We start from the raw sequence: 24,950 nt of genomic DNA, 5'->3' as shown, positions 1-24,950 counted from the left end.
AATTATGAACGTTAGAGAGACCTAAGTTTGCACAAGCTGCCTGCTCCTACTTAATCCAAAAGCACGGTTATGAAATGACAACATAAAAATAATGGCGAGCAATAAAGCTGGCAAAATCCTAGACATTTGGAGGTGGTTCATTGCACCTACCATAGCTTTACACCAAAGGCACTTCCAATCTTGCAGGCGTAAAACACTGCCACAAGTCTTGTCACAGACTGCGCATTTGGCACTGACGGGCAGATTACCTTCTAACCACTGGTGAGGCATCGCTATCTGTGAAGAAGCAGTCATAAAAGTTAAATACTCAGCAATAGAAATTAGAGGCGTTTGTCTCTCAAATATAGGTGGTTTTAAACTATTTCCCATAGCTCTACCTTGTCAACAAAGAAATGGGTATGGCTGACCAGGATAAGTGACACTGATGCTCGCAAGGCAAGAGCTATGAAGGTGCACTATGGTGGTGCTTCTTTCACTTGCTAGGCAGAAAATGTGACAGCTGAAGAACGGAGACACATCTCATTCAACTATTATGGTACCACGGTAGCAACTAACCACAAAACAATGGGGTAATTAAATCTAGAGACTCCATAATACAAGTAAGTACCCATTCCCTTAATGTGGACTACATGACACACGCCTATTAAAATAACTACTATTCAAAAGAATAGGCAGGACAGCAGAATATCTCTGTGGCTTTGCGTACTCCCTCAGTCACCCTGGCTGGTAAGTCACAGCTCTATAAAGCAGTCCCTAAATGCAGTGCAAAGCTTTACTCGGTGCATTCTTTGTCCCATTAATACCATGTGCAACTCCAAGTATAGATGGAATGACACACATAGGTGTGCAATTCAGTACTAACCTTCTAGGAAGAAGTTTCAGCCAGTGGCACATACTCACTTGTGTTTGTAAGAATAACCCATCTATCACAATAAACCTCTGAAAAAGTTTTGTCATTTCTCCTGCTAATTTTAAAATTCCTTCTTTCATTAGTAAAAAAAAAAAAAAAACCCGTCTCAGTGAATTCCAAACAGGCCTCCTGGGGAACAACTATCGGTAAGGAGGACACAAAATAGATTGCCAAAACAGTGTGGTAACAGTATAAAATACCACCTTTGCTTAAGAGCAACAGGAACTTCTGGGACCAGTTCTCCAGCTTCAGAGTTTCTCTGCATGTGGCCTTTAAAATCTTGTAACACAGCTGCAACCTAGCGCCCACAGATACTAAACGTGTCTTGTGAGATAAGAATATAACTTTTGTTCCAAATACTATGCTAATCTTTGAAAAGCGTTCAGGAATGTAGCCACCTACCATTAACTTCAATGGGTCACATGGCAATATTTCTATGCTTAGCCTCTCCCCTCCCCCCCCAAAGAAGAAACAGCTTTGGAAAATACTGTAGATATGAGTAGTACTTACACCATCTTCATCTTCAATGATGTCTTTTCCAATTGAGGCTAACGTAGTCCATTTGCAGTTATTTGTTGCTCGGACAGCACATCTTTTATGTGCTTTAAACTTACACACTGGAAGGCACACATAAACATGTATGCTATGTTATTTGTTGCATTTCAGTGATACACATCTTTTAAAAAATTAAACACAGATATTCCATAAACCAGCCAAGTACCTGTCACTTAGTGTTGCACACACGACACAACCCAACTAAAAGAAAATTCAGTTCATAATCACTCCAGCTTTAATTCTCTAAACCGGGTTTAACTGTTTAGCTGTAGCCTGTGTTAAGTGTGTCCTCAAATCCACATCGGTCCCCATTTTTTCAGGTGCAATGCAAGGTATTAAGGTTCAAATATATCTTTAGCTGTGGTTTTGCCTTTTCTGTTCCTCCAGTGACACAACTCAGATATCTGGTTTAAATTTGCAGGAGGTGATGGGAGAGTGTTTCACAGAATTATTTGCTTCAGGAGCTCTGTTTCTTTGCTTAAAGAATCCCTTTTGGGCACCACACTATGCCCGTTTTCCCAGAAGCTGAGAAAGTGAAGGGTTAGGTGGTGACATATTTATTCAGGATACTGGTGGCTACAATATTTTCCAAGAGGTTACATGAAATGAGGAAGAGCCTGACATCTTACTGGATTATTTATTAAAAATCTACTAATTGGAATACTCAGCACAAGTGTGTAGTACCAGCAGACATTTTGACAATCTAATAACTATTTGTATTTTGTTCAACCCAATTAATATGACTAGTTAATGATACCATATTATACCAAACAGACTGATGCCTACAACTGTGGGTATTTCTGTTACTGGAAGTGCCTGATGTCATTCTATTTAGAGTGCATTATACAAATTATTTTGGCAAAGACCATTAAAGGTTTATGAGAACTAGCCAGCAGACCAGAAGCAGTAGTCTCTTTTCAAACAAATATTTGACAGGAAACTATTAAAAGCTTTGGCCCATTGCTTGTCCACCATTAAAAACATTAAGCCATGGTACAAAAGGTCTTGTGAATCATAAATTTCTCATTTTAATTCCACTGATACATTGCCAGATCAATTTAAAAAGCAAACTGAGACTATGCAAGCAACATCTGAGTTTGAGAGCAATTATCCCTGTTCTGGGAGATGTGTGAAAGTATGTACTTAGCTCAAAGAAAGAGAAGGAAACAGAAAAAGGAGTTTTGTTGTGTTTACAGTAATTCCCCTGGTATTTCAAAAAGTAGAGTTCATAGACCTGAAGTGTGCAAATATCCCATATCACTCAACTAACTGGGTAGGCTCGCATTTTCAAAATAGCTCAGCATTATGTGTGTTTGCCAACCTAGGCTGGTTCCAAGTGTCTAGAGAAGTCAGCTCTCACAGAAGCACAGAAATAAAGGCTGTATTTTCAAAAGTCATCGCCCTTAAGCAGTTTTGCCACTTGAATGTTTTGGAGAAGATATGCCATCTTCATATTTATAAATGAGACACATCTGTCTTTGCTACGCAGAAAATACAACAAATCAGGGATGAGGAGCAGTAGGAAATCCCAAATGACTACAGCACAGCAAAGTAAGGGAATTTTCAAATCCTATTGAGCAACGGTTCAACTGGATCCCAGGGCTGTGTATTCAATCTCTGCTCTCTCAACAAGGCAAGGACAAATTCAAACCCGCGATCTGAAAGAGCTGCAGCAAGCCACACCATGGATAGCAAGTGACAGCTAATGTTTGCCTTGTGGGTACAGTATATAATTTACCAAATCTCACATTAGACTTTCTGTAGATCACCCCCCTGCAGCCCCAATATCATCAAACAACAATTCATGTTATTCTGAGTATTAAATGTTACCAAAAACAATGACCTTAACACCCAGACGTAACTTTCGAGCAAAATGCATAGCAGTACAGAAGAGACGGGTATAGAAAGGAAAATTTTAAATCAAACCTCAACCTTAGTTACCACTACCCCTTAATTTCTTTTGTCTCAGATGACACTGCATCCTATTCACGAATCAAGTCTGATATCTGAAATCTTTTGGAAAGCTGCAGATATACTGCTAGACATCAATTACCATTACTTCACCAATGAAAGTTAAAAGATGAGAGAAGGAAAAATTTAGCCAAACCAAATCTAGAATATTCGTAGAACGTTATTTTAAATTTTAATTTCCTGTGTAAATATTTCTAGCTGGAATATGAAGCAGGTCTCTCAGAAAGCCAACCAAGAGAACCACTTAATTAGCAAACAGTTGTCACAGTGGTACCAACATCTGCTGTCAGACACAGTGATTAAATCTAGAGTTATTATTAACACTAATGAAGAAAAGTCAACATTACTGAACATTATCATAGGATCTCTTGCACTGAAAATATACAGCTTAGTTATAGAACACTTCTGTCTCAAAGGTTTTTCATTCTAACTACCCATCAATTAATTCAACTGCATTGCCAAGACACTCAATTCTTTTCCCCCCAAACTTAGCACTCTACCACCTATTTTATGATGAGTTTTCTCTTCTGTGTTCTTCAAAGAAGAACTGCTCAGACTGTTCTTTTCCAACTTCAAAGGCCAAAGCCAAAGTTTTGAAACTGATCTGAAGATCTGGTATCTATAGTATAAGTAGTCAAGATGGAAGGATTTGTCTTCAGGTATTCCAAGAAACCTGCTGGTTTGTTTCCAAGAATACTATCACATGATGGATGGACAAGTCACAGTGAAAACAGAGTGACTCGTGAAAACAGCAACCTAACTTCACTCCAACTTGAAGCTTATGTCTGTGTTATAAATGATAATATTCAGCCGTTTCTTGATAGTTTTTATGACTTTCACCCAAATAAATAACCCTCTAAATTAATTTAATATTACACAGTGCTAAAAGAATACTCATATTAGACAGTCAAGTACTACAAAGTTAAGTTACTCACGCAACTTAACTTTGCAATACACGTTTGCAATATAGGTTCCCTATTCAGGTGTAAAGTCTTCAGTTATATGATGATACAGTTTTTGAGAATGGGACCTTCAGTCACTACATGCAATGGATGGTTCTCAGTAAGTACACAGCTGCGCCGTACTCTGGTTCATAATAATTTTCAACAGGTATTTGCCCTATGTACCAAAAGCTAATGAAATACTGCTTTTAAGACAACAACTTCTTCCTGGCCTTTTAAAATAGTAATAGTAATTATAATTATTATTATTATTACTATTGCTACTACTACTCCTATAAAGCTCAGTACTACTACAATTAAGACCTTTTTTTCAATACTTTATATCTTCAAAGTATCGGTGACTTCAGAACAGCTTCAACTGTTTTTTGCAGTTACAGAAAACTCAGAATTTCTGTGATATAGATCCCAGATTATGAACACCACACAATTGCCGATTTGATCAAAAAATCTTATTTCAGTGATTTCCCCAGGATTACAGAGGGCTGCAGTGTGATACAAAGTCAGAGAACAGTTTTCTATTACTCCTTAATTCTTTAACAATGAACATCCCTTCTCTTCCTGACTGCTTCATTCACTATTCACTCTCCAGCCTGTGCAGAAAATGAAGCAAAACTCACCAGTAACAAGCGAGAGGACAAGAGGAAATGGCCTCAAGTTACACCAGGACAAGTTTAGGATGTATATTAGGAAAAGGTTCTTCACAGAAAAGGTTGTCAAGCATTGGAACAGGCTGCCCAGGGAAGTGGTGGAGTCACCATCCCTGGAGGTATTTAAAGGATGGATAGAGGCGGTGCTTAGGCACATGGTTTAGTGGTGGTTTTGGCAGTGTTAGGTTGATGGTTGGACTTGATGATCTTAAAGGTCCTTTCCAACCTAGACGATTCTATGATTCCATGATTCCATGACTACCCAAGTAGTGAATGTACAATACTCTGTGCAGTGGGTACGAAGAACAGGGTTTTGTGGGCAAAAAGCCCCAACCATAATGAAAAAAGACCAAGTGCACAAAGTGCATTTGCAGAGGCAATTTAATACCAGTATTTTCTTATTGTTTGACTTCACGATCCTAAAGCGTGCTTTCAATACTGTTTGTTTGTGTAATTCAGGAGCAAGCGTCTCATTTAAACTGCAATCTCCAGCTTATTAGATATATTGTATATTCAAGAATCAAGATTCAGTCATGATAATGAAAACACTACATGAAGAAATACATCGTTGAGAACAATCATAGAGGCAGTGTTCCACGGGCAATGACTTGGATAGAAATGCAGTATTAATACAGAGCAATCAAGGTTAGAGGGCTTTGAAAGAGTTTCTGTAGGTAATGATCTATAGTTCTTTAGGTTTCTTTGCCTAAACATTCCGTGTAGCCCTGTGTTTACCTGACAACTTCTTAGGCTTAGACTCCTGAGCACACAGCAAGCTGAAGTCTGAACAACAGAAACATTTGAGGAGCATGAAGAACAAAAATCTTGATTCAGCTAGTTGGGAGTAATTTCCAAAGCAAGGCAAAAAAAAAAATATAATTTCTCTGTCCTACGAAAGACTGTGGATGAGTGTTGTGGAGATCAGTCTGTTAGAGCTAGCTAGAGCAACACAACACACAGACAACATTTGAAAAGTCAATTATCTTTAGAGAAGACACAAAAGAAGGAACTAGTGGGACGAATAGCATTGCATAGCAAAGGAGTGCATGATTAAATTTTTTTTAACGTTTTTGAGCAGTAGAAAGAATGAAGCCTGGTTATAAATTTACATCTTCAGTTTCATATACATATTGATTCTTTGACTTCTAAAAAGATGCAAGTTCACACTACAGTCTTTTCCCTAGCAAAGGTATTAACATACCCTCTTTTCCTACCCTGGCTTCCACAAAACCTCAGGGTGGCCTGCAATTAATTTAGTCAACCTTTGCTGAAGGCTACTGGGAGGGAAGGTGCCATGAAAAAAGAAGGCACTCGTCTTATCTTCAAAAGAAATGCAGCTTATGGTGTGGTCAGGCTGAAAAAAAAAAACAAACCACAGTTGTGTAATGCTGCTGGAGACCAGCAGGCCTGAGAAAATAAAATATTACAGTACTGTTCTTCTAAAGTATGGTGAGCTACAAAATATTGGCAATGGGGTTTATTTTTTTTTTACCTACAGTCAAGAATCAGACCACAAAGAGTACAAAGACTCTAAGCCACTTTTAACATAACTTGGTGTGCCAGTAACCCAAACCACTGAAAGGAGAAAGAGCTCCAATATCTCTTGGGAAGAAGCCTCTCCTGCTTCTCAATACAAGACATAATAAAGTAGCTTGGGATCAATGACCACGCAAACAATTGAATTTAGTATATGTATAAATGGATTCCCAGCGTAAAGCAGTGCTGGAGGTTTCAAATGCCAGGCATGAATATTTAAACAGCTTTTTTAAAGAGGCAATGAGAAAAAGTAGCACAGAACATGTCTGGGGAATCTTAAGACTCCATACTTTCTACATTGTCTTCTCAAGTATATTGCTAACACAGGGTAAGTCAAAAAAATAGATGGTGAAATGCATTAGACGTGCACATAGCAGAAGTAAGTAAATATGAACTCAGTCACATAAGAATTTCAGAGAAAGAAGTAGTATCAAACCAAAATACACTTCTTAGATGAAGAAATTAAGGATGACTAACACAGGGTTTTACAGGTATACAGAATCGGGGACAAAGCACGAATATTGCAGTAAAGAGTCAACCGTCAAATGATTTAGATTAGATGCATAACTAAATTTCTCCTTTTATGTAAAAAAATACTTGGAAATAAATTAAAGAAAACAGATACAAACTAGTAGCTAAGAAGTAAGAGGAGGTAAACTTATTAATAGACAAAAGAATATCATAGTATCTACATAGAAACCAATCCAGGTCATACATGTTTATGAAACTGTGGACCAGTGAAAGCAAATCCAAACTACCTTCACGAGCCATTCATAAAAACTGCTGAAAGATCAACTGGTATCAGAAATGTGGATAAACGCAGCATTAGTTTGCAATAAGTTATGCAGAAAGGTGACAAAGTCCAAATTGGGAAATTAAGGAAACTTCCTTAATGTAAAGTTAAGCCAACACCTTGGAAATTAAAACCATACTTAGAAGCAAAATAAGACACTGAAAAACCAGAAAAATTATGAACTACAACTGTTAACATTGATAACCTTAAAAGAATAATTCTAGCTAAACAGCCTTTTAAAATACCTATAATATTAACTTCTGAAAAGAATGAATTCTTTGTGAAAGGAAAGAAGTCTTTCCTTTCCTTTCCTTTGCCTGAGCAAATATAACAGTGTTTATACACAGAGGCAATACAACTGCATTTTAGTTAAGCACATGATACTTCCATCTGCCAATATCAGACATTGAAAATACCATAATTGCCTTAAAACTGTCCAAGCGACTTATACGCAGTGGAAAACATACACCAGAGAAGCTGGAAGTAACTATGCTACTTCTAATTTCTATGAAACGGGTTCGTCCCGTTCCTTGGCAACTACACCATTAGCTACATTAAAAGCATGGACAATTCAGGACAGTGGGTTAATGTTTCCTTTGTAAGATTTCCTTAACACACATTATTATGCTCAGACCTCAAGTATTACAACGGCATCAATAACAGAAATGAATTTGCAGTTGAGTAACACTCATCCAAAAAATGAAGCTTTGAAAGGTGTAACTGTAACTCTTTTCTGGACAGTTAGCTATTTTGGTAATTAAGTATCTCTACGTTTTGTATCTATCATAAGGTCACACGGATGCTTTATTTTCTGCTGGATTCTAACACAAGCAGACTTGTTATCACTTTTCCACAGAACTTGCAGCAGAAAATAAATAAGCTGTTTCAGGTTTCTGATAAATATTTGTTTGCGAAATATCGTTTCTCCAGATAAGCTTAGTGCTGAAGTCTTAGCCACACCGCCTTTTTCTTTGTGCTTGATTTCAGCTGTTGAAACATCAAAATGCAAAGGCATCTACATCTCTACCCCCTCACTGCACGAGAGAATTTTTTAACCAAAAAATCTGTCCTCATCTGTCCTGCCCGTACTGCAGGATAAGGCAGCAGCAACAGAGCAAACAAAAATTGGAAGGGAAGAGGTCATAGCACTGAACAAAGCGTTATCAATTTCTCTAGATTTTGGGTAGAAACTACCATTATGATTTTTTTCCTAAGGAATGCTGATTCTGCAAACCAATAAGACTATTTTGTTTCACATTTTTGACAGGGCAAATCAAACAAATCCTATCTTTTCTTGCAACCTGTCCACCCAGCACATCCCAAACTGGTCACTGCAGCAGAAGGAACCGTTTTATTGAGATGGGTCGGAAAAAGGCACCTGGAGAACGGAAGAAGGTGAGCTAGATCATTAGCAGTCCCTCCGCCCAAAAGAAAGTCACTCTAGTGAATAGATTTCTCCCTTCAGGTTTTTTTCTTACTCGTTATTTTCAGAATCATCACTCATCTTAAACTTTCAGCCATCTGTCTACGTTATAAACAGGGGGAAGAAAGCGTTTATTTTACCTTCACAAGACAGGCCGTGAGAAGTGACTCCAGAGAGGCTCTCTCTACACACGTTACAGAAGGTAGGTCGGGCATGGGAGCAGGCGTACCAGTTATGCATCCCTGAGAAATGTTCCACATTAAACTGTGCGGTCTAGTAAAGGAGAAGTTAAGACAAATTTGCAAGTACAGAACACAGCTACGGTGACTGAAATTACCTACGGTTCCATATTACAGGGGACGACAATGTAATGTTCACCAAAAGTATCTTCCAAAGGGTATTTAGCCTGGTCTCCCTCCAAACTTATACACAAAAGTGTGATAATAAGCTCTCGTTTCGTCTTTACATGAAGCTTCACTTTTCGACACACTTTTCACACTAAGGGGGGTGAACGATTCGGTTCTGTGTCCTGTAGCTTGATCTGCTGAGCTAGAGCAGGTTGCACCAAGAGGGATGTCAACTTACCTCATAGTGTTCTCTGGACTGAACGGACTTCAGAGAGCTTATCCAGTCCTCCATTTCTTTTCTGTTCTCAGCACACAATATTAGCCTCCTAAATGGAGTGATTATCTGAAAAAGACAATGCATTCTGGTTAATCCAGGTAGTAAAAATCACAATAGACTATAATATTTTACTTACTCTTTCCTGCGAAATGATGCAAAAGGAAGACACGCCCTAGATCACAAGATATTAAAGCCTTAAAAATATTTTCTTTAATAGACTACCAACAACGAAGGAGCTTGCTTTTGCTTTTTCAGTTCCCAAGATCCGAATCAGGCTTTGGTATAGGTCTTTACAATCTATATTGATCATTCCTCCTTCTCAGCTCTTTGTCTATGCGCTGAGATTTAAATACTCAAATGACAGGCGCTGAAACTGCTAAAACAACCGTTCTGGAAATTACTAATTGACTAAGATTGCAATCCTATTTCATAACAGCATTATAGCAACTGCAAGGTCCATTCCAATTGCTAGAGACAAAAACATATTAAAAGCAAAAGGCTGATAGTCTTAAATAACAACAAAAGTTTTCATCATATTTCTCTATCTTGTATATTGACATTAAATTTACACAAATTTAAATATACATAAATTTTAAACAAAACCTTCTATATAAAACTCAGTATAAGAACACATACAAATCTTTATAAAATGACACAGAGAACAAAAGCAAACAGCTGAAATCTTATCCTACTGGGATGGTTGAACGAATTCCTGGAACAAGTTGATGCTGGGGAGTTTTCAGTGGTCTGGTGTTGGATTCTAGAAGTCTGAAAATGCTGTATCTAGGAGGTTCAGAGTATAAGCTGTTTCCCCCCCTCCCTTCACCAGTAGAAAAATAATTAAAATAACAGGAAGGCACCAGAAACTATCAGCTAACTCCCACTGAAATTATTTTGAGCACTGCACGAAAATAGATGAAGCAGTTACTTACAGAGCAAAGAATTTAAAACAAAATAAGTACATGAAATTAAAGGAAAGTTATTTGGTTTGTTGTAGGAATTCTGAAAAATAAAACTGAATCCTTTATCTGTCCTATGCATAAATTTATTACACAGTGTGCACCACCCACACTTGCAAATTACTTAAGTAAAACAAAGAAAGGACCACCAAAAAATTATAGTTCTAAGTATTGCATTAAATGCTACAGGCTAGATAGTGTAACATTTGCACAATATTAGTAAACACTTATGTACAGCTGCATTTACTTACCCGGTCTCTGCCGTAAATAGTCTCTAGCCTTGATTTGTCCTATCCACCTCTTCATTAAACTGAGCTGCACTTTAACATATCTCAGAGGCAATGTAATTGAAGTGCAGCAAGCTGCAAGTCACATGGAGGGGAGGCAAAAAACCCTGTGGGCTTCCTTTTTCTTTTTTTTTTCTTTTTTTTTTTTTTTTATGTACTAACTTCACATGGAATTGAATCGTTTCTCTGTTTTCTATTTCCTTCAATCTTGCTTAAGCTTTTTAATAAGGTTTATTAGTAGCTCTCCACAGCTCTTCCTAAAGAACAGTTAATGCAAAGAGCAATGCTTCTCTCATTAGTTTGGAGCCAAACAGACGCTTTATTACTTCAAAATGTTTCTCTAGGCCAGGTCATCAAATGAAGCCCAGAAAAGCCATTAAATCATAATATAACCCTGGCTCCAACAACAATCAGCATTCTGCTGGAATTTCCAGGTTTCAGTGGACTCAGAAATCTTATTTGGGCAAATCCACCCACCAGATTATTTCCTATTATATAGCATGGCATTATAATACGGATTAAGTAAAGACAAACCCACCCAAAACTCTTCACTTTGTGTCCATCCTTCCCCCATGCTACCTACCGATTTTAACCTGTAACCAGATGTTGTGAAATGCCATTAAGCAACAACAGCTGCATTTATTGCTGAAGACTCCTGACAATCTTGATCTTTTCCAGGAAAATTTATTCATATTACTCATGTCTTTAATACTACTGATCACAGAAATCCCCTGTGCGTCTGTCTCCCCCTTCCCAAAATCAAGGCCTTACTTCAGTTGTTCACACATAGTTATCTAGTGCCAATGGAGATGCCTTTCAGTATCCAAAGCATCGGCACGGGGCAGGTAAATATGACAGAAGACCATAGCACCCAGAATAGCAGCTATAAATAAGCCAGGTGGGACCCCAAAGCCATCTCAAAAAGTACTAAACACCCATATATTGGCAACCAAATCACGTCACCAAACATTGCTAACTAATGCATGTAACCATATCAGGAATTCCTATATCCCGACTTCTTATTAAATTCAGAGCTTAATAAACTTAATAAAGTTCAGAGCTTTTCAACAGTCTAAAAGTTAAATTATATACTGATGATCACGTGACTCTAGGATCAATTCTTATTAGTGCTATAAAAATAAAGTGGAAAGTTGGAAGACATATTTGTAAATGCAGCACCTATAACATGACAATTAAACTACATATTCTCTTTGATTTACGGATTTTAACAACAAACTTCAAGAAAGTGTATAATAACATGGAAAAAAACAAAATGCATTATATGCAAAAAATATCAACAGTGCTTGGAATTTTTCTTAAAAAAAAAAAAAGAGACACTAAGCAGTCCATTTAGGTTCTCATCTATTTCAGCCTACAAAGTCATGGAGAAGATGGACTCTTTGTTATTTATCAGGTATTTCACGTAACATAAGAACTCGGGGAACCAAGGAAGTGATTAGCAAACAACAAAAAGTGTTTTTTCCTAAATGTAATGCACTATTTAGACTTGAAAAGTATTCACAAAGGAAGTTGAGGAAACCAGAAGTTTAAATGTCTAAAAAGGTAGTTGACAACTCATCACTAATAGATGCATCGTATAGTATAAAACAAAATATCCAACACCTTCAACTTAGCAAGTCCTCAAAATCCAACAACGAGTGAACGTTGGGAAGAGGAAGAATCACTGTACACACTTTGCTGCTTATAACCCTTTCTTGAGTACCTCCTACTGCTGTTATACTACTTTGATTCAGTGTGGTTTTATGAGCTTTACGTTAACTCGGTATAGCTGTTCTTGCTTGTCCTGAACTGCAAATGACTTCCTATACCTTCTTATTTGCATTTACACTGAAGACATCCTTTCTTATGGATGCTTACAGAAAGTTAAGATTAACTAACTGAAGTGGGATGTTTAGAGTGCATTCATTAAAGACAGCTGAAGCTGTATGCAGACATAATCAGAATTAAAATGGATTTAATTGTCCTGAAAACTATTTCCCAGCCATGTAAATTTGGATTTTACTTGTAATCTTTTCTTTTTGCATGTAGTCATATTCAAAGTCTTGTATCTCCTCTTCTACCAACCAGTCAGTACCTTTTCTTCTACTACATATTACCTTTTTTAAAATTAATGCTCGCTGCCCCAAATATTATTATTTATATATTACTCTGAATACGCTAAAGTCTCAACAGACAAGAAGAAATGGTATAATCCGATGACAAAGGAAGTGTCACAGGGACCAGTGGCAGACCACTGAGGTAACATAAGAATGGGGGAACTCTTAAATCTTGAGGAACTTAGGTGCTAATGGTTCACACGCTGACAAAGCAGGAGACAAATCAAGAAGGACGAAGACAGACAAAAGGCCTTAAAAATAAATAAATAAAGAAAATTTAATTTAGAAGATTAAGTTACAATGAAAATTTTCACCACTGTCAAGTAGCCAAGAAGAAGTCATTGCTGATTTTGGAAGATGAAATTATCAAAGCCAGATACTGCAGTATATTCAAAAGTAATGAAACTGAGGTAGAGGGAATAAAAAATGGTTTTAACGCAGTAGGCATAGGGGAAGGGTGAATATATGCAGTCTTAAAAGTTGAAGGCAAACAACACAAGTCCTAAAACATCATAGGGAATAAAGAATGTCTGGATAGGAAGAAAAATGGCCCATTACTGTGGTAATGTTCCTGTTCCATTCAGAAAAATAGGGTTTTTGAGTGGGGAATGAAGGAGAGAACAAGAGGACATTGTTCAGTCTGCTACCACATAGGTCTTGCCATAAATTGGGATTTTCATACATGTCGACACTGGGATAATTTGGCTTCTAAAAACATACACATACTCATATATATGTACATACACATCTGGAAATTAATTCGATGACAATTGCACAGTCAAGTTTTGGGCAACTATTGCAACTTCTCTTTCAGACAGCACCTACTAAGAACAAGCTTAACATCTTGAAAGGAAATAAAATCGCTATTAAATTCAGTGTAAATTTGAAAGCACCTTTTGCTTTCAAAGGGGCTAACTACCAATAACATTCTATGTGCCTTCAGCCCAGTGGGTTTAGACTTACAATCTGTAAAATAAAAACACAGAGAGTTGAATTAAAGCCTACTGCCTAACTTTTAACATATTTTATCATATCAGCAACATATAAGAAAATACAGTTCCCAAAGCTTGGTGGCTACGTTTCTGGTTTCCTTTAACGCTTCAAAGAAAAATGCAGACCCTGTATTTGCTAAACAAGAAAATAATGGTCTACATCTCAGCGGCAACACAGCAGCTATTGTAAAGCACCCCACTTCCTGCAACATGATATTTGCATTAAAGCACCTTCTGCTGCTCTAAACTATTATCAGGCATTACACTAATAGCACTTTGTAGGGCCGATCTTGAATTGACTTAGTAATGTAGAAACATCACTTAGAATCTGAAACAGGCGGGGAAATGGTCTTCCTGTTTTTTGCACAGATATTTTTAAAATATCTTTCTGGAACTAATGAAGAGAGGGTGATAGAATGACAGCGAGCACCCCCACCGCTCCTCTTCTGGACCAGACCCGATGCCTGGGGCGCGAATGTAAGGGGTTTAATGCTTTGTAACTTCTCTGTGCTACTAGACATTGGCAAGTGAATTCTGGCAAACAGCAGGATAACATGTTATGCCTCCCTCGCTTTCTGTCTGCCCCTCCATTTCCCTGTCCTCGTGCAGGTGGGTCCATATGAATGTGACGGACCTCCATCACAGCGGTGGGAGCAGACTGCCGGGGTCATTGATGCACCCATAGCAGAGCTTGTCTGCAAAAATCACAGTGCTAACAGTTGGGCTGCTTTCTACAGTACTTTATTTTCTTGGACTCAGGATACTAAATAAATTATAACAGTACTGTCACTGTCAAAGGTGTAGTTGGTGCTTTATGGTGAATCGTCACTATTATTTTTCAAGATGAGCCGAGCCAGGCAAAAGTATAAATTACAAAGGGAGTGGAGGATTTAAAAGCAGGCGAGTAATAAATGGCTATTATATTTGCCTGAGTACAATACAGAATTTATAATCAGAACAATTAGCTCTGTCTACTCCACTAAAACGTTGCTTCTCTCTTTTTCCTGGCCTTCTCCTATTTCACTGTTGCCAAGCTCACAAGTAATGAAGTAATGTGTGGTTTTGGCCCCCACGATAAAAACTCATAAGAGGGGGAATAGGGTTAGTCCCACACAGCATTTCCTGCATCAGTACACCAGGACAAGTGGGCTTAACTAAAAGGCAGCAGAAAAGTGGTTACATCACAGAAACAGGTAGAAGGTCTACTCTGACTTCACTCTGCAGTAGAATCCAGCCCGGGTAATTTAGGCGGCCTTGCCTTATATACGACATCTAGCAAAAACGAAGAAGCATCTCCCAGCATACATCCAGGCACATGAAGGAGAAGAAAGCGATTGGAAGTAGTCAGCATGGATTCACCAAGGGGAAGTCATGCTTGACCAACCTGATAACCTATGATGAAATGACTGGCTTGGTGGATGAAGAGACAAAGGTGGATATTGTCCACCTTGCCTTCAGTACGTCTTACAGTGCTATCCCTTAAGGTCCTCATAGAGAAGGTGATGAAGTATGGGCTGGATGAGCAGACAGTGAGGTAGACTGAAAACGGGCTGAATTGCTGGGCCCAGAGGTTGGCGATCAGTGCCACAAAGTCTAGTTGGAAGCCAGTAACTAGTAGTGTAGGCCAAAGGTCAATCCTGGGTCCAGTTCTGTTTAACATCTTCGTTAAAGATCTTAATGATGGGGCAGAGTGTACCCTCAGCAAGTTTGCTGATGACACAAAACTGGGAGGAATGGTTGATATGCCAAGAGGGTCATGCTGCCATCCAGAAGGACCTCAATGGGCTGGAGAAATGGGCTGACAGGAACTTCATGAAGTTGAACAAGAAGTCCAAAATCCTGCACCCAGGAAGGAACATCCCAAGCATCAGTACATGCTGGGGGCCACCCAGCTGGAAAGCAGCTTGGCAGAAAAGGACCTGGGGTCCTGTTGGACAACAAACTGAACATGAGCCAGCAATGTGCACTTGTGGCAAAGAAGGCAAGTGGTATCCTGGGTTGCATTAGGAGTGTTGCCAACAGGTCAAGGGAGGTGATCCTGCCCCTCTGCTCAGCACTGGTGAGGCCACACCTGGAGTTCTGTGTCCAGTTCTGGGCTCCTCAGTGCACGAGAGACATGGACATACTGGACACAGTCCAGGGAAGGGCCACAAGGATGATGAAGGGAGTGGAGCATCTGACATATGAGGAGAGGCTGAGAGAGCTAGTTTAGTTTAGTTTAGTCTGTTTAGTCTGGAGAAGAGAAGGCTTAGGGGGATCTTATTTATATGTGTAAATACCTGAAGGGAGGGTGCAAAGAGGATGGAGCCAGGCTCTTTCCAGTGGTGCCCAGTGGCAACGTAAGAGGCAATGGGTACCAACTGAAACACAGGAGGCTCTGTGTGAACATCAGGAAAGACTTTTTTACCATGAGGGTGACTGAGCACTGGCACAGATTTCTCAAGGCAGTTGTGGAGTGTCCATCCTTGGAAATACTGAAAAGCTGTCTGGACATGGTCCTGGGCAGCTTGGTCTAGGTGACCTTGCTTCAGCATGGGGATTAGACCAGATGACCTTCAGAGGTCTGTTCCAATCCCCAAATCACTCCGATTCTGTGAAAACAGAATCCAGGTAAATCAAATAATCCAGTTATGACATGTCCAGCTCGAACTGTAAAACAGATGCAAAAAGTATCCAGCAAAGGTCACTTTGTCAGAAATACACACTTCCCAAATTTGACCTCATGTATCCAACGTCAACCAACTGCTAACAGAAAAATATTATTCCTTCAAGTATAACTTTATAATGAGACAGTTACAAGAAGCAGGGTAGGAAAGTTTCATGAATTTGGACTGAAGAATTAGAAATTTATCTTAAATCAGTATTTAAATATAGCAAAACCAATAAACCATTCTTGTAAATGTAAACTGGAAACTGCTATATATAGTTCAAGGCCTGCACATTTCTTAAAAGTCCTTACATAAAGAGTTGTTAAACACGTTACTTCGCACTGCTGTGCCCTTAGCTCCCGCTTCACGAGCTCATTACACGTCTATCAGATGGGGTGACTTCTGTACTTAAAGGAAAACATTTACTTACGTATTTAATGGCAGTAGGTGCAAAGTTATACAAAATAAAACAGCAAGTGACTATTTTTTTCATCTGTAAAAACAGATGCCTGTTTAAACACGATCCAGCTGCTTGGAGCCAGGGATCCTCGTTCACTAGAAGCAGGAAATTTATTCAAAGTTTACACCAATGGCTTTGTTTATAAAATTATTTGGTATACAGGAACTGCACTGAGGGATACTTTTCAAGGTTTCTCCAGGTATTTTAACTACTTCTAAAGCAAGGAGACAAAGAAATGTCAGAGAATAGGTAAGTGTAAAACTGCAGGAAGAACAAAATCTGGCAATCCTCTTGCAGTAATTCATAGACCGGTGCTTGTTCTCCAAATACCCCAATTGCTTCATCAGTGCTATACTATGAGTTCAGACAAGGAAATGAAAGACATTTTTAATGCATTTACTCCTATGCAAATCTTCTTATTGTGTTTCATAAATTAAAGAAACTCTTAGAAAACTGAAGGAAGACATACAGACATTTTCTGTGAACTATTTTAGAAAAAATTCTGCTTAAGATTGAAATATGTGGAAAACAAGCTCCAGGTAAATGTAACCAGAACCTAAACGTACAATATAGCTCAGAATGGTCACATTTTTAAGCAGCCCCTTTTTTTTTTTCCTCTTCTGAAAAGTGTTCAGCTTTCTTGTAATAGCTTAATCTCAAGCGGTTTATCTATGGATTTTAGCCTCACAGCTGAAATGCCTTATTGCTTTTTCATAACAAAACTTAAAGCTTCAGCGTCTTCAGATACTCTGGGGAAAGGGGGACAGTGGATCAAGTCAGAGATAAGGAGCTTAAAACTTGCAAGTCACACCCAAAGCTACCCAAAGAGCTCTGAGCTTCATTACTTTTTTTTTGTCACTGTCAGAGGGCGGGGGAAAATGGGCAAATGCTAAATGGAGGAAAAAAACCTAAGTGCATCACAAGCGCACTGTAATTGCTTTTGTGTCTCCAACTTTTTTTTTTTCCTGCAGCATATTAATTTGCTATTTCAGTTTTTGTTTTGTTTCTAAGTTGCCTGAATATAGAAAAAAAAAAAAAAAAACACAAACCCAAACCAAACCACAACTGAGTGGAAAATTGAACAAAATGGAATACAAAGCACTTCCCCTCTCTTTCTGTGGTTTGGGTATTGCTCGGGCTGGGAGCATTAAAAAGCCTTCGTCATTTACAGGCTAATAAGCATCTGTATGAAACAGCAGATAGTTCACAACCAGGGAAAAACTAAATCCATCCCAAGAGTTAGCTACCCGTGCAAAGCTGAGTCACGTTGGTGAGGCCAGCTCAGGAACTTGAATTTTTTCCAGCCATATTCTATCTCCAAGAGATGACAAGAGGCCCTGAGATCTTCAAGGATGTCACTCCAGGATCTCTGTCAGCTCTGCACTAGACTGCAAATGGGGAATGGGGAATGTCGGGATGTGCCATTCCCCCATCTTGAAACGGTGCCACGCACCAAGCTTTCCGATAACGCCAAGGGCAAAATTTAAAATGCGATGTTTCTGAGTGGGATTTGGCTCACAGTGGAAGGCACTTTAAGTGAAGACATCTAGAAATGCGTCTGCACTCCCACCATCATCAATATATACTGCACTCACAATGTTAAAACTCAACCGGAACACAAAGGAAATTTTGAAGTGTACCCAAACCCAGGAAATTATTTTACATCTACAGGATAAATCTGACGTAAAGTATGCTGAGAATCCTAAGGAGATATATATATATCCTAAGGATAGCACCACACATAGTACATAGCACTTGACTGATATTTCTTTTGTTTTCCTTCACACAAAGAATTTCATAATACTAACATAAGCTCCTAAACCATACCTGGATCACAAATAAGTAAATAAATAAATAATAATAATTATTATTAAAATTAATATGCAATTGAGTTAAGATACACCAATAGCTGAGGTTCAAGCAGACTGAAGAGTGTTCACACCAGACTGCATTCGGTTAAATACATTTAATGTGTAACTGAAATTTGTGGTTAATGTAAGTTTATCAAGAAACGGAAACTTGTTTCCCAAGACAAATCCGTTCCTTTGGTGTCCCTGTGGTTTATTAAAGGGAGAAGTCAGGCAAGAGTGTCTCCCTTCAAGGGAACATCAGCAGAGATTGTACATAGAAATTTAATCAAAATACATTTTTCACAAAGAAATAAAATTGCAGATAGATGCACTCCAGAGTATTCCTACAAAGCAAAATGGAAAAGTTTAATCATCCAGGGTAAGAATGAGGCAGTGAAAAAAAATTTGCTTAGCAATAGCTGAAAACCGGGGGAAACCACTCCAAGTCTGGAACAAGCCAAAGCCTTGAAGGCGGTTGCTGACCACTTGATGCCAGGAGTCTCCCAACACAGGAGTAGCATGATGCTTTCACCAAACTACAGAAATAAGACAGACAGTAATAGAAAAGGAGCAGAAAGCTCAGAAAAGGACAGTACATCCTTTAGGTAAGTGGCCCTCAGAAAAAACAGACTGAGGTAGAACAATGTCTGAAAGCGGCTTGAGGCTATGAGCAAAGAAACCATCTAATGTCCGCTGAGATCAAACTGCAGTAAATTGGATTTTGCAAAGAAGCAGGGCAACATTAGAGAAACGCCTCCACTGGCATCCATAAGCTCTTCTGCACTTAAATAAAGCTCAAGACCCTGAACTTAGGGCAAATCAAGAGTCAGTAATAAAACTGAATTGTCATTAGATTATTTAAATAGGAAAAAAAAACAGTATTAAGATAATTATTCCCAGCTTTGGGACAATCTCTCTTTGTCTCTCATATTTGAAAAGACAGAAGACTGGAGTGCCCAACCCCAAAGACAAAAGGTTTTAAACTCCTTTGGGGAAAGGCTCTTCTCATTTCCTCTTGATGTGGCTTGGGGAAGGTTAAGTAGTTCTCACATTCCCTGAAGTTCTCGTAGTCCCTGTAGAAAAGCCTTGATAACAACACCGAAAAAATCTGAGTATCAAGAAAGGAAGCAAAATATGTCCAAGAAATTCCCACTATCTATCCAAAATATTGCAAAGGTCTGGCAACACATTCTGTTTTCAAAGTCCATCATGAATATGATAGGTTAATTTTCTAAAATCAAGCAGAAGCATCTAATCTTGACGATGAGCAAAGAGCTGACTGATGTCAGAAGCAGCAGGGCTGAAATAAACTGCTAAAAAGCAATACACTTTGAGGCCCAGTTGTAATATTCGACTGATGAATTCTGATGAATTTCAAGAATTGAGTTTCCATTAACTTCCCATTAAAAACAGCAGCTGTAAAGGATTCAGAGATGAAAAGAATTGGTTTACGCTTTAAGATGGTTCCACATAAATTATATGCCAGTGAACTTTACATCCCCAGCCACGACATAAGATATGCTGCATTCAGAAATATGGATAGGAAATAGGGTAATCAGAGTTCTGGAAGAAAACAATCAGCAAATATGAGTTTAGTTTTCCAATATCTATACAAATTTACAGAATCTTAAGGAAATTGCAGACAACTGGATAAAGATTTTTTTTGTTTAAAAACATATTAAACAGAACCCTCTGCTTTCAGATCAAAGTGAACTGATAAGTCTGATCAAAAAAGTGGAAATCAGAGAAAAAAAAGCCTTAACTTTTTGTAAGAAAATTACATTCAGGGACTAACTTTAATGAAATGTCCTGCATGTTTTGGTTGTTTATTTACATAATATGAAAAAAAAAACACTTTAAAACAATATTCAATCCCTTTAATTTGAACTAAATTAAGTACTTCTGTTCAAAAAAGTTAAAACATCCGGTTGACCCACAATTATTTTTAGTTCAGTCACGGAACCAAAAAGACCAATTATTTTTATGTCCCAATCGTGATGAAATGAAAAGTTAAGGGACATAAAAAATTAAGAAGGAATAATAGGAATTTTTAATATAGGAAAAGACTAATAGATAATAAGCACCTTATTATTCTCTTACAAAATTTTGTGTCGCAATTCTTAAACTGGAAGAAAAGTGTAAAGGAGTGATATGGGAACGTTTACAGATAGCACAAAATTTTGATTAATTAGTTCCTCCTTGATCACCAACACACTCAGCAAGCCAAGCAAGGTATTAAACAGACAGTACAGTGACTGGAAAAAGTCCAGTGTTAGTAAAAACAAGGAAATACACACTAGAGAAAAAACATAGAAGCATAGAAGTATTTATGAGTCACAGAGAGCTCCAAATTAACAGGAAAAAGGATCTTAGTATCATTATAGAGGAACAAAAAATTGCATGTGTTGCTGCTGCAGAAAAAAGACAAATTCTGGGATCCATAAGGAATGTAAATGAGCACTGATTTTGAAAATAGTCCCAAATATCCGTGAGTTGTACCCCCCAAGTGCCAAACCGGTCACTTCACTTACAAGATGATGCTGCAGAATAATAGTCAAACAAACAGCAAGAAGAGGTAAGAGTATTAAAAAAAACATTTAGAAAGATTATTTACCTTGGAAAATAGTCAAATCAAAAGGAGGTAATAAAAAATATAAAATAAAGATCAGATGGGTTATACATTTCTGCTGCCTTTGCCTCATAATGCTAGGTGAGAATACTTAATTAAAGCCCAATACATTAACAGTTCTCCAAGGGAGCATTTTTCCACAAAGTAAATAATTAGACTTTATGGTCTATATTGTCTATAGCACCACTAAAGCCAAGAAATCAGCAAAAATTTATGATATTAGACATTTTTGCAAGCATACCCAGAATCCTAGTAATCAGTATTTCTGCCTGGAATATGAAGTCTCAATTCCAGCCAATTTCTAATTACTAAGAATTGCAGCAGGCTTTCCAGGACAGCAGATCTGCCTACTGCAGCTTCCTCCCTCCCAAGATGACCACTTTCAGAAAACGCATATTCAACAAAAAGTACTTAAACAGCACCTGGTGCAGAAAGCTGAAAGCAGGGGTCTACATTTTAGGTGCCCTGGATGACAAAGCTCCTATCATAGCTAAGGGAGAGTTAGTTAATGATCAGTGGAGTCTATACTGGATTGCGCAATTAGAGGAATCTACTTCAAAGAGCTATTAATCTTATCCTAGATACCTAAATTTAGGGGTCTATAAACCCATCGAGTCCCACCCTGAAGTTAAGGCAAGCTGAATCCCCACCCTGAGTATCATCTAATATGTTAATTCTCATTTTCCTGGAGGTCACATTCCAGAACAACAGTGAATTTATTTCCTCTGTTACTCTCAGACACAATTAGATAACATAATTAATCTAGCCAGGATTTTCAGTTTTCTGAATATACATACAGTAAGAAATTGAGTGGCTTTGTGTAATTCTCATACGCGCTAGAAGTTGGCCTAACCCAAATCAAATGTCTAAAGCCAGCTATACGAAGTAACGCCTCAAAGCCAGTTTTTCTACCCTAAAATTATTATTTACCATCACATTAATCAAAAGACAAACATAACTGAATTAAATGTTTCAAACATCAGTTTGGATGGATTAAATATAGGTGCTGCCACACGATGCCTGTGCATTTTACATGAGACTATAGGATACATTTATAATAACCCAGGGCATTTTATACATCCACGTGGCTCAATGACTGAAAGGCAGCATGGTTAACATCTACAGATTTTTTTCCTCATCAATGTGCATCAGTTCTTCATCATCAAAAGCAAGGCAAGGGAAAAACCTAAGCCAACAGCTAACCTGTCGAGATCTCCTTTTAAATCGCAATGCATAATCACCTTTGTTGCCCTTCATTAATTGAATATGCCTGTTCAAGAATTATTTTAGTATTTTAAAATCCCATTCTTTATACCGATTAGGACAAAAGCACGCCCCCAATGTTCCACATGCCCATGCTTGCATGCTGGAGAGCACTGTTCAGTCTCATTCAGTCTCAAGTCTTGTTTTAAGATCAACAAAGAGATTTTTCTAAATGCACTTGAGATATCAACAAGCCATCTTCCATCCCTGCAAACCAAACCGCGTAAGGAACTACAGCTCTCAGCAGAATTGGCCACTGCCCCATCTGCTTGTGTGCAATAAGGGTGGGAGAGTGATTCATCCCCAAAGTCTCCCCAAAGAGGTAACATGCTGAGCAACTACACTCCTCAGGTTGTGCTCAGACAACATAAACCACCCTCTGAGGCAGAAGCAAAGCGCTGTGGAAAAAAAGTTCCACAGAGTAGCCAACACCATTACAAGGACTCAGTGCCCACCCACGCCACTGAACTGGGGTGAGCAAAAGCCCTCATGGGCTCCTGATGTGGCTGATGCACATCTTTGATGGGCTGAATTGGCTTCATGAACCTCTTCTCTCTCTTCCCACAGACTTAGGAGACCGGTACCTAACAAGCAAGTAAGAAGAATCTGGCCTTGAGGGTCTCATACAGACTCTGAAGTCAAGGGACAACTTTTCCTCCATTTAATAGCCTCTACAAAACGCCTATAAACTATCACAAGCTTGTGCACCAGGAACTATTTGCTAGAAATTAGTTGGTTGTTCACTGAAAAGCAATATCATCAGCAATAAAGAAAAAACTGAAACAGATGAACTGGTTTAAGTTTAGCAGCTTCTCATTATAATTAGCAGATATTTATTTATCTCAACTCTCCCCTTAACCTAAATTTGTTTGTAGTAAGAAAGGAAAAGTAATTCTGGTGAATAAACACTGATATTTAGTTACATAAAATATTCTGCAAGCATGCCCATTACAAATAAACTCACCCTTAAATCTGTGTGTTATGACTAATTTTAGGACTTGAGTTTTATCCAAAAAAAGAGCATGGAAAATCTTGACACGCACACCTCTGTCTCCAAAGAGACAAACTAGAAAGGGCAAAAGAAGGCATACCAGCAGCTTCTATAAGCTGAGTATGGGAGATTGAGGGGAGGTGGGGGAATTTAAGTGAAATGACAAAAGTATTTGTAAAAAAAAAATTAATTCATTTTAATGTAAATTTTTAAAGGTGTGTTTTCCTGGAAAAATGGTCATTTGGTGTATCTACATAAGTTTGTGTTAAAAATATTCTCTATTGGGACAAAGAATCAAGAGGAGTACTTTAACTAGAGAAAACTAAAGATTTAATTTTTGCTTTTTTAACAAAGAATGCTAACAGAGCACTTAGAACACAAAGGAGAAAAAAAGGAATTTTAAGAAAGGCTGGGTTATCTTTTTTAAGATGGAAGGAAAAAAAAGGGAAAAAGAAATGTTTCTTTTTATTTATAAGCAGTATTTCTGGAAAGCTAACCACCCACCCCATCCCCCTGACGCCAAACCAGTGCAGGCAAGGCCAGAGATATCTTACTTCACTGAGCTGTGTTGCTGGGAGACTGGGTTAGGCAAACACAAAGAAGGAAGCCAAAAGATTAAGCGAGATGACGACTATTACCATATTTCACAGTCAAATCAGATGACACTTCAATCCAGGAGAGCTATAAATCCAAATAATTTTTCAAAATGAATTTGAAGACTCCTTAGAGAAAACACTGTTTGCCCTAAATTACCCAGGACATGAAAATAAATATTGTCTCCAAAGCTGTTAAAGCTGTAGCCCCTGAGATTTCTTTTTTCACCACCGTGTTCTCCCGAAGTCTTGATACCAGATACAAAACATGCCTTTGGTGAAGAACGAGATACTGAGTGCCCTAAAGGATTATAAAGGATACTAAAACACCAAATACTGTAAGTAAAAACAAAAGAAAAGAAAAAAAACCCACCCAAAACACTTTTCTTCCCCAGACAAAATTACATTAACGTCACAGAATATCTCAAGTTGGATGGGACCCATAAGGATCATCAAGTCCAACTCCTGGTTCCTCACAGGACTACCTATAACTAAACCATATGAAAACCATATGAACTAAACCATATGAAAAGCATCATCCAGATGCTCCTTGAACTCTGACAGGCTTGGTGCTGTGACCACTGGGGAGCCTGTTCCAGTGACCAACCACCCTCTCAGTGAAGAGCTTCTTCCTAATTTCCACCTGAAATTCCCCTGGCACAGCTACATTCCATTCCCTCGTGTCCTATCGCTGGTCACCAGAGAGGGGAAATCAGCACCTCTCCCTCCGCTACATCCCT

At 38.3% G+C, this 24,950-nt stretch overlaps 1 protein-coding gene across 1 annotated transcript in view; it reads right to left on the bottom strand.

Moving 5' to 3' along the window:
• Positions 1 to 24,950, bottom strand: part of DGKH (diacylglycerol kinase eta) — a 166,449-nt gene that overhangs the window by 45,053 nt on the left and 96,446 nt on the right. The window contains exons 5-8 of the mRNA XM_082485298.1: positions 9,383 to 9,487; positions 8,938 to 9,070; positions 1,421 to 1,527; positions 151 to 276 (exon numbers count right to left, since the gene is read on the bottom strand). Coding sequence (XP_082341424.1) covers positions 151 to 276; positions 1,421 to 1,527; positions 8,938 to 9,070; positions 9,383 to 9,487 — 471 coding nt within the window. The remainder of the gene's footprint in view (positions 1 to 150; positions 277 to 1,420; positions 1,528 to 8,937; positions 9,071 to 9,382; positions 9,488 to 24,950) is intronic.

This window comes from Vanellus vanellus (assembly GCF_965231255.1).
Source record: "Vanellus vanellus genome assembly, chromosome: 1".
Lineage (NCBI taxonomy): Eukaryota > Metazoa > Chordata > Aves > Charadriiformes > Charadriidae > Vanellus > Vanellus vanellus.
The sequence above is the reverse complement of the archived record's forward strand: the minus strand, read 5'-3'. Positions and strand labels throughout refer to the sequence as shown.